The sequence below is a fragment of the Carcharhinus amblyrhynchos genome, chromosome 28 (assembly GCF_965287045.1).
Source record: "Carcharhinus amblyrhynchos chromosome 28, sCarAmb.v2.hapA, whole genome shotgun sequence".
Classification (NCBI taxonomy): Eukaryota; Metazoa; Chordata; class Chondrichthyes; order Carcharhiniformes; family Carcharhinidae; genus Carcharhinus; species Carcharhinus amblyrhynchos.
In genome coordinates, this window is record NC_137351.1 from 1,212,306 (window position 1) to 1,223,702 (window position 11,397).

Here is an 11,397-nt window from a genome sequence, read left to right on the forward strand (position 1 = left end):
AAGTGAACTCTTGACCCCTACCTGATCCATCTCGGAAAAGCTTGGAGTGGATTGCCAAATACTGATTGGCTTCGCACACTGGTGAACCTTAACCCTACTTGACCAAACTTGGAGCCGCCAGCAAGAGTGCTCAAACCAACCCCCAGTGGTTAATAAGATGGATAACTCTTTGTGCAGGTTAAAAAAAGAATGCAAATAACATGAGGAGTGATTTGGTCATTAACCTGAGGTGCCTTGCAATCATATCAGTTCGCTTTCCTTAAGATGTTTGGATTTTTCCCGAAAATTAGCAAGTTTTGAAATCTGGCATAGATTAGCTGCCAGACTTGGGGTATTCTACTTGTAATGTGCAGATATGGTAGAAACCATATCCAAAAAAACCTATTTGCCTTTGTTCTGACAGAAGGGTTAAGAGGATGTAACCTTCACAGGTCTTCTTAAACTAACAGAATTTCCACTGTAGCTAGCTGGAACACATTCAAACTTAATTGAATTCAAATTTACTAATGAGATCAGCAGTGGACAATTGCAGCATATTGAAGATCTGAGCACTTCCAGACACGCAGATTATGTAATAAAACAATTTATATAGCACTTTTCATCACCCCAGGACCTCCTACTCTGCTTTGTACCTGGTGAAGTATAGCTACCCCTCCTTTAAACCCCCTAATACGCTCTTATCGGCTGTAAAACTGGCCCAAACATTTTCTTAAATCTTAGTAAGTTGCCAAGTTTTAACAACTTACTCATGCCCACCACTTCCCACTTCCAGCTCACCCCCTCTCCCAACTTGCATGGCACTTGATAAGCCAGCAGGCGGCCAATGCTTACATGCAGCTTAGAGGGAGCTTGGCTGTAATAGTCTGGATTTTGTAATCAATGACAAAGCTGCGATACTCACTGCCAATCTCAAAGAAAGCTGCCCACAAAGATCTTGAGATCTCTACAGCATTGATGTCCCCTTTCCCAATGATACCTTAAACCTGGCGCCAAGTCAATGGGACCTTTAGGCATCCAGCAGCATGATGTAGGGTAAGAATCCAATCAAATTGAATCATTCTCACAAAAGGAAAACCAGGAAGTGAACAGCATTTCAATAACACTTAATTGAAATTTTCAGATAACAAAATAAATGATTGCAATTGAATTATGACAGAGGCTTAAATATCAGGGCAGCACGATGGTTAGCACTGCTGCCTCACAGCGCCAGGGACCCAGGTTTGATTCCCAGCTTGGGTCACTGTCTGGGTGGAGTTTCCACATTCTCCCCGTGTCTGCATGGGTTTCCTCCCGGTGCTCCAGTTTCCTCCCAAAGATGTGTGGGTTAGGTGGATTGGCCGTGCTAGATTACCCCTTAGTGTCAGAGGGGCTACAGGGTAAATGGGATTATGGGGATAGGACCTACGTGGGATTGTGGTTGGTGCAGACTTGATGGGCTGAATGGGCTCCTTCTGCACTGTAGGGATTCTATGAATTCTATCATAATTAATTGATCTGAAGTTTGTTTACTTTAAAAATGTGGAATTTATTTTTCATAATGGAAAAATTTGACATTATTGGGTAGACTTTCTACTTTGATCAAAAAATTGATCAAAGTAATAAGCTGTAGCAAGGTGGCACAATAGCACAGTGGTTAACACAGCTGTCTCACAGCTCCAGGGACCCAGGTTCGATTCCTGGCTTGGGTCACTGTCTGTGTGGAGTCTGCATGTTCTCCCTGTGTCTGTGTGGGTTTCCTCCGGGTGCTCCGTTTTCTCCCACAGTCTGGAAGAAGTGCTGGTTAGGTGCTTTGACCTGAACAGGTGCCGGAATGTGGTGACTAAGGAAATTTCACAGCAACTTCATTGCAGTGTTAATGTAAGCCTTGCTTGTGACTAATAAATAAACAAACTTTTAAGGAGTGTCTTAAAGGAGGAAGTGATTAAGAGGCAGTGGTTTAGGGAAAGACTTGCAGAGCATTCAGGCCTTTCTTCCTTCAAGTTATATCTTAAAACCTATACCTTTGATTGGATTTTTGATAACTAATACTAATTTCTCCTTATGTGACACAATGTCACATTTTGCTTTCTGAAGTGCCTTGGGTCATTTTAATCACATTAAAGGCACAGTGTAGGTACAAGTGATTGCTGTATGTACTTGTGCATGCACAATGGCACTGTCCTTTGAAGTGAGCAGTGATACCCAGGTAACAGCGACATGGTGGCTTCACAGCGCCAAGGACCCAGGTTCAATTTCAGCCTTGGGTGACTTTGCGTGTGTGGCGTTTTCATGTTCTCCCTGTGCCTGTGTGGATTTCCTCCCACAGTCCAAAGATGTGCAGGTTAGATGGATTGTCTATACTAAATTACCCCAGAGTGTCCAGAAATGTGTGGGTCAAGGGGATGAGTGGGATAAATACAGGGGGTTACGGGGATAGGGCCAGAATAAGATGCTTTGTTGAGGAGCTGGTGCAGACTCAATGGGCCAAATGGCCTCTTTTTGCCCTAATGATGTGGAGATGCAGGTGTTGGACTGGGGTAAACACAGTAAGAATTCTGACAACACCAGGTTTAAGTCCAACTGATTTGATAGTAAACTCACAAGCTCTGTCTGAGGCCAGAACTCTTCATTCACCTGACGAAGAGGGGAACCTCGAAAGCTAGTGAGTTTACTATCAAATAAATCGGTTGGACTTAAACCTGGTGTCGCCTTCTTACTCTTTTTGCACTGCCAGGATTCTATGACTCAGGAGGAAACACTTCTATTTAGTAGCAATGGTAAGTGTAATTTCCTGCCTGTTAGGGCAATTGTAGTGAACTGAAAATGGCATTGTGCATTTTGTTAGCACACATGTACCAGCAGAGGGAATCTGGAAGGAATTAAAAGAAAGAAAAATCCACATTTAACAGCATATTCAGTTCTAATTCTGAGTGATTCTTACCAGGAGTTTTACATTGGTAACAGGGATGGTCAAGAAGAAACAACGTTTCTCTCAGGTGTGAAATATTTGGACGTTATTCACCCACTTTGTGCAGAGATTATTTTAAACTGGAAACTTAGGGACACATTTAGACTATGTTAAACACACACAGGAGGAACTCCAACTAAAATTAACAACAGCACAGTGTACACATTTATCAAACACGCTGATCTTGCCAAATTAATCGTCCAATCAAAAGGAAAATAATCATGGTTCATTACAGAGAAGTTTTGTTTTATCTTGGATCATTGATCACACATTAGCACTACGTTGCTGCCCAACATACTGTTATCCATGTCTAATTTAATCGCTTTTTAATGCGCATTCAGAGCCAGCTTTTATATTCCCATGTTGACTTTTTGTTGTAAAGTTGCAAAATGTGTTGGTGTCTGCGTGTTATTAACATTTGGCTTTTAGATCTTAAAATCACAGAATTCCTACAGTGCAGAAAGCGGCCATTCGGCCCATCGAGTCTGCACTGGCCACAATCCTACCCAGCCCTATTCCCATAACCCCGCCTATTTACTCTGCTAATCCACTGATACTAGGGTCAATTTAACATGGCCAATCAACCTTTGGACTGTGAAAGGAAACCGGAGCACCTGAAGAAAACCCATGTAGACACGGGGAGAACATGCAAACTCCACACAGACAGTGACTCCAGACTGGAATTGGACCCGAGCCCCTGGTGCTGTGAGGCAGCAGCGCTAACCACTATGCCACCCCTGGAGGCAGAATTACACTGTCCTTGTTGTTGGGCTGGATAGACATGGAAAAGCTGAGTAAATGAATAAGGTTGCTGCTGTCTGGTAATTGAAACGTGTCAAAGAGCTTGTGGGGACATTCAACTGCTTTGATATTCCACCTAGGGACCTTCTAACATCAGATGGGCCAGACAGAATTGACAGCAGCAGCAGCAGCAGCGTAAGCAAGCCAGATCTGGAGAAAGAAAGACCACTTTCATTGGCAACGCTGTCCTCACGCTGCTAGGGTGAAATATAAAGGCAGCTTTTATGCACCACTCGAAGGAGACTTGAGTTCAACGTACACTCAAACACAGCACTGCTACATCCAATTGGTCTGGATTCTGAACTCAAGTCCTGCTTTGGGAATCAACACCTTAACCTAGAGAAAAGGCAGCTGCTAAGAGAGCCAAGCAGGGTCACACATCACTGTGTACAGTTTTGGTCTCTTTACTTGAGAAAGGATATACTGGCACTGGAGGGGGTGCAGAGGAGATTCACTAGGCAGATTCTGGAGTTGAGAGGGTTGGCTTATGAAGACAGACTGAGTAGACTGGGACTATACTCATTGGAATTCAGAAGAATGAGGAAAGATCTTATAGCAACATAAGATGATGAAGGGAACAGATAAGATAGAAGCAGGGAAGTTGTTTCCACTGGTGGGTGAAACTAGAACTAGGGGCCATGGCCTCAAAATAAGGGGGAGCAGATTTAGGACGGAGTTGAGGAGGAACTTCACACAAAGGGTTGTGAATCTGTGGAATTCCCTGTCCAGTGAAGCAGTTGAGGCTCCCTCATTGAATGTTTTTAAGGCAAAGATAAATAATTTTTTGAACATTTAAGGAATTAAAGGTTATGGTGAGCGGGTGGGTAAGTGGAGCTGAGTCCACAAAAAGATCAGCCATGGTCTTATTGAACGGCGGAGCAGGCTCGAGGGGCCAGACGGCCAACTCCTGCTCCTAGTTCTTATAACAAGGACAGAAATCACACTGAAACCTGTTAGTTAAGAACAATTTAGGTACTGTAATGGGATAGGCATGGGATTCATCTAGATCTAGATGATAGGGTTGTATGACCTTCCTCACTCACATTTGGGAGAGGGAGGGGTTGGCCAGCACCTGAGCTTGGTGGGCCTTGGCTTGGGGTTTGATGGTCCAAGCCAAAGATTGGTGGTGGATGGAGAGGCCCAAAGATGGGATGGGGGTTGGTAGGTGCTGAGACTTGGGTGTGGGCTGGAGGGATTGACAAAGTCCTGAGATTGGAGAAGACGGGAATGGAGAGGCCCTGGGTAGGGGATTTGAGACCAAGACTTTGGAGGAGGAGAGTCATTGTTGGGGCGGAGGGGTGCAGTTGGGTGTTGGGCCAGAGGAGGGAGAATTGGGTGAGTAGAGTGTAGATGAATGGAACCACCATGGAATGCTGATTGGGATGGGAGGGTAAGGGGAAAGAGGGAGGCACCAGGGTGCCAAGACTTATGTCAATCAATTCACATCCTGAGTGTTTTCTTCCCAGGACAGCAACTAATTAATTAATAAAATGAATTAAGAACTGATGGGGATCTGGTGGTGCTCTCAAGCATGTACAGTGGAAAGAGATTGTGGATGAAATGAAACAAATTAATAAAAAAAAACTTAAATAATTAATTTCCTTGTGTTGTGCATGTTTCTGATCACATTTGATGCCTTTGAACGCACTTGATGCTGAAGATGGCAAAACACTGCATACAAAACCCATTCCAAATGAGAACATCTGATGTCAAACGATCGTTGATTTTGCATTCAAGCTCACTCGAACGCAAAAGTGACACCAAACCTTTCTGGTAGGCTGTGATGGTGATCACTACTCGACTTACTTGCATTGTTGCATAATGAAAAAGATGCAAGGGTCACCACTGCCCCAACAAAAGAAAATGTCCAATGATATTTTTCATGTAGTCAGAACCCCTTTAAAAATGAATTAATGTACAAAATATTTACACTTCACTAAAGGTTAATTAAACACAATTGAGCTGCAAACAATGGTTCCAGATGTTTCCGCTGTAACAAGGACAGTTTATTTACGAACAAGCAAATCTCCAGGAAACTGAAAGAGATAAAGCTTGTGGTTTATGGGCATCATACTTCACAGCTGGAATTTATTTTTTGGTTCACATTTCCACAAATCTTAAATAGTGTTGAATGAAGCTGGAGATCTGGATAATAAAATTACTTGTGTGCGATGCAGGAAAACACACTGGAGCCTGCAGAAATCATCTGTATTTTGATATCTTTCAGTCATATCTCCGTTTTATATAGTCACTTTAGCCCAGGGATCTCACTGACCTGTTCATGTTGTGGAACTTCCGATGGTAGTGGGGACTGGCGTTTCTTTTTTAATCCCATTTCCACTAAAATGTGGATTTGGAACACCCATGGGCATTATTGGATATACTGTTGGTGTTGGAGTGGTATCTGTTCAGAAGTTGAGCTGCGCGTCTGCCATGATTCAGTAGATAGCACCCTTGCCTCTACGTCGTGGTTTCATATAATACTCCAGGGACCTGTGCCCAAGCTCCGTCTCTACATCCTGTAACTCTAACGCTCTATTCTGCGCCCTCTCCTTTCTTTCTCTGCTGCGTACTCTATGACACAGTAAAAAGTCTGACAACACCAATCGACATCATGCCTACTCTATGAACAGTGTGCTTTGGTTGTACGGCACACAAGAAACAATACTTTTCACTCTATCCCAAAACATGTGCAATAATAAATCGAATCACACAAAACTGATGCTGGCGACCCACTGTGGTGCTGGGAGAGCGAAGATACCACCTTTCTGCTCAAGTAAGATCTCCCCAGTATCCCTCGAACAACATCGCTAACACAGCTTATCTGGTTATTATCACATCATTTGTGGAAGCTTTCTGTACACCAGCTGGCTGCCACGTTGCCAACATTACAGCAGTGATTACACATCAACAGCAATACACAGGGCAGCACGGTGGCATAGTGGTTAGCACTGCTGCCTCACAGAAGCAGGGACTCGGATTCGATTCTGGCTTGGGTCACTGCCTGTGCAGAGTCTGCACATTCTCCCCATGTCTGCGTGGGTTTCCTCCAGATACTCTGGTTTCCTCCCACAGTCCGAAAGACTGGTTAGGTACATTGAAGGAGAATTTAGCATGGCCAATGTACCTGAACAGGTGCCACAATGTGGCAACTAGGAGATTTTCACAGTAACTTCATTGCAGTGTTAATGTAGAATCGTAGAATCTGCAGTGCAGAAGGCCATTTGGCCCAACAGGTTTGCAGCAGCAATTATCCCAACCAGCTACTGTCCTTTCCCTGTAACCCCACATCCTTAATGTCAGGGAGATCAGGAAAGTAAAGGGCAATTTATCATGGCCAATGAACCCACACATTTTTGGACTGTGGGAGGAAACCCACGCAGACACAGGGACATTGTCTGTCTAGAGTTTGCACAGTTCACCCGAGGCCAGAATTGAACTTGGGTCACTGGTGCTGTGAGGTAGCAGTGCTAACCACTGTGCTACCACGCTGCCCACTGATGTAAGCCTACTTGTGACACTAATGAATAAACTTTACATTGGGACAGTCTAAGGTCTTAAAAGGCACCGTACAAATGAAGTCCCTATGTTGTACTCACGTTCTCTTACCGAGGAGGGGAGGGAACAGCTGCAACTGATATAAAATGTGATGGGGTGGGATTTTCCAATCTCATCCCTGCCCACTCCGCTGCCAGTCAGAACAGGGAATTTGGCATTCTGGCCAAAACTCCATTTACTTTCGACAACGCTGCAGAATCCCAGCTGCGAACGGGGCTGGAGGTTTTTGTTTGAATTATGATGTGGTGAGCTTTTCTCACAAGTACAACCAGACCTATTCGAGATGGGGAAAGAAACTATTTTTACAATGGTTAAAGCAAAATACTGCAGATCCTGGAATCAGAAACAAAAACAAAAAATGCTGGAAAATCACAGCAGATCTGACAGCATGTGTAGGAAGAGAATAGAGCCAACATTTCAAGTCAGGATGACCCTTTGTCAGTGTTTTACAAGGTACTGTTTCACATTTTGTGGGTCACTTTACATTGCAGTACTATCCTCCGAGTACTATCCTTTCACACCAAACTGGTGCAAATTACTTTGATTGAAATGTCTCCTGTAGCATGTACATCAACTCCTCACAACAACAACTTGCATTTCTACAGCACCTTTGATGTGGTTTAAAACCAATCTCCCAAGACATGCCCCAGGAATGTAATCAAACAAAAATTTGACACTGAGCTACATAAAGAGATATTAGGACATGCGGCCAAAAACTTGGTCAAAGAATGACTTAAGGGATAAATGAAAATGTAGAACCAGGCTGAAGGCCACTTATTCAGATTGCACCATGGCACAATGATTAGTGCTGCAGCAGGGATCTGGGTTCAATTCCTAGCTTGGGTCACTGACTGTGTGGAGTCTGCATGTTCTCCCCATGTCTGAGTGGGTTTCCTCTGGGTGCTTCAGTTTCTTCCCACAGTCCGAAAGACTGATCAGGAGCATTGGCTGTACTAAATTCTCTCAGTGTACCCAAACAGGCGCCAGATGTGGGGACTAGGGGATTTTCACAGTAACTCCATGTAGTGTGACCTACTTGCGACATTAACAAATAAACTTCTAAACATGATCCGTATATCAGTAGGGAACTTAATATTGCAGGAATGCAGACTGCAAGAAGGCGTCCTCAGTACAGAAACTTCCAAGTTTAGGGAATGACCAGCATCAGAGGACCAGGATAATGTCAGATTCAAATGCTTACATTACGTTAAAAGAATTGCTTTACTTAAAATGAATGAAGGGAAGTGACCCACCCCCCACCCGCATTTACAGTCAATTTATCAAAGCAAATGCTGAGTTTCTTGGTCAGATAGGAAAGGAGAGAAGTACATGTGCTGAGATTGTTACCCTTTGCCAGCTAGTTGGAGTTGGACCATCGTCACAATTTTGTGATGAGGGGGAAGTGGTATCTAATCCACCCTCGGTCTGTTCACACCAGTTAGTGCTCTGTCACCAACTCCCAGATGGTGTCTAACTGGCACCGAGGGCGTTAGCTGTGTTTACTGCGGGCTGAGAGGGTGTCAGTAACAGCATTTCACATCAGCAGCTTTGACCACGGTTCGGCCGGGAGATCGCAAGGCAAGCGGATGCGATTTGTTAACTCACAGCGGCCCGGCAAGGCAGGTGTTAAATCGCTGAACACACAATTACTCATTAGCAAAGCAGGAAATCCTGCCAGCAAGAATCAGCACATTTTCAGAATGGGCATCTAGGCGGAGAGGAGCGGCTTCTAAAACAACACTAATCGATCATTAGTCCTGTGTAGTTCCTGGTTTTTCCCCCCAACCCAAACCCTACAGAAAGTGAGGCCATCACTTCCTATCTGAATATTCAACATTCAGCAGTTTGACCTGTTTGACAGTTTCATTCTAAAGCTACGCCCCCAATTGAAAAGCCCTTTGAAGAAAATTGAGGCCAAAGCTGGTCAATGATACAAAAAAAGGGCAAAAATAACAAAATGCAGATATTAAATATCTTTAGCCTGTTTAATCCTTGGGAGCAGGGAATTCAAAAACAGCACAAAAAAAAAGATTTTTTCTTTTCAGCTGCAGGAGAAATTGGAATTCTTCCAATCTAAGACATTAGAAGAGTGAATCTAACTTTTTTGTTGTTATAAGTTGTACCCTCCCCTCCCAAACACACACCAACTGATTCCAGCCACGGTGAATTTGTGCAGACTCAGAATTTGACTTAACACTTGCTGGGAACACAGTGTAAAAATGTTAATCACAAGTCGAGAAATGGGGAAAGAAAACCCCACACAAATAACAGACTACACAGGGAGTGGACTGCATGCTAAATGCTTCATCTGCTGCATAGCTTGGTGTATTTTTCTGTTACGTTAGAAACAGCAGTGAGATGGATTTTTTTGACTGAAGAACAGAAAGTCTTATGGTCTCATTAATAAGAATGCAACAGGTCCTGTCAGAGGCATCAAAAGGTCACAGACATCTAATCAGCTTGAGGCAGTTTCTTGAAAAGATGAAGTCATTTTTTTTCCAAGTTAAAATAAATAACATTCCTACCTGAGAGGTCTCCCTCACTCAGTTCCCCAGATTCTAAATCCATTTTTAGGATTTTTTTTGCTTTGAAGCTTTTTCTTGGAGACTGCTTGTTCAGCTCGGTGTCTGCTGCACACACACGACACACAAACACTGCTGTAACTTACAAACAGACTGATCCTAAAGTGAGTCAGCTTTGGGCTCTTTGCCTCATCATCGCTCTCTCTCTCTCTCGCTTTTTTTTATTAACACACCAGAGACCAGAGCTGCGAGATGATTGGTTGTGACGTCCAACTCAAACCCATTCTCTGAAGGGCACTGCCTGATGTGGAGGAAACTAAATCCTACAAACAGAACGGCTAAAGTTCCCTTTGCATTTATATATTTATATATATAAACACACACAAAATAACGCCATCAACATTCAAACGATTGAACAGGATCTGCTCAAAGCAATATAAAGGCTTCAAGCTGACTAAATGATTAATAAAGTGATAGACTTTGGAACCCAGCTGTTTCTTGGATTAGTTCAGGGCTCACCGCTAACAGCTAACGGTTCTTTACAACCCTCTGAAATTAGATTCGAATTATTAAATGTGACATTCCATCCTTCTTTGTTGCACAATGTCTTCATTATGCAATAAGGTTCCTACAGTGGATAAGGGTCAGATTTTAAAGTTAAAAAGTTTGTTTATTAGTCACAAATATGACTTACATCAACACGGCAATGGAGTTACTGTGAAATTCTCTTAGATTCTGGCTTTGTTTAGATTGGCATCTATCAGGTCAACTACAGATACACCTATTGATCTCTGCTTTCCCTATTCCATTTGACTAAACTTTTGAAAAGAAAAATTGGCAGGCAACTCTGTTCCACTGAACTCTTGAAGAGAGAGAAAAAAACTAGTAGGTGTGAGTCACTTCCCTCGCCTGTGCCATTATTCATGAGAAAGTCTGTTCACTTCTGGACATGGTTTCCTGGTGGGTTGCGGGGAGAGATGGTACACTCTGCATTATATTCATGTTGGACCAAGTACTGCCTTCATCTGCTGATGATCTCTGGGACAATTCTGATGCAAAACAAAAAGGGATTTGATGCATTTATATTTTTAAGTGTTAACTCTGAAGGAAATAGTTGTGTTCTCAAAGTGTTCCTTTCCTGCAATCCCCTCTGAGTTTAACATATAATTTCTTCTCTGGTATTATTGGAAAGCAAGGGAGATGTCACACTTTGTTCCTTTCTGATGCTGCTTACTGCAGTCCCCCCCCCTCACCGCCCCCATGCAGGCATTCACTCAGCTTAAGCAGCAAACAATCATTGAATCTCCATGGCGCAGAAGAGACCATTTGATCCATTGAGTCTGCACTGACTCTCTGACAGAGTATCTTACCCAGGCCCTCTCCCCCAACCTATCCCCATAAACCCCACACATTTACCATGGCCAATCCCCCTAACCTACACACCTTGGGACACTAAAGGACAATTTAACATGACCAATCTATCTAACCCACACATCTTTGGACTCTGGGGGAAAACTGGAGCATCCAGAGGAAACTCACTCAAACACGGGGACAATGTGCAGACTCCAC

At 43.4% G+C, this 11,397-nt stretch overlaps 1 protein-coding gene across 1 annotated transcript in view; it reads right to left on the minus strand.

The window, feature by feature from the left end:
- Positions 1-9,971, minus strand: part of tnfaip8l3 (tumor necrosis factor, alpha-induced protein 8-like 3) — a 58,519-nt gene extending 48,548 nt beyond the window's left edge. The window contains exon 1 of the mRNA XM_080214276.1: positions 9,832-9,971. Within this exon, the coding sequence (XP_080070402.1) occupies positions 9,832-9,874 (43 nt within the window). The 5' untranslated portion in view covers positions 9,875-9,971. The remainder of the gene's footprint in view (positions 1-9,831) is intronic.
- Between the last annotated feature and the right edge of the window lie 1,426 nt (positions 9,972-11,397).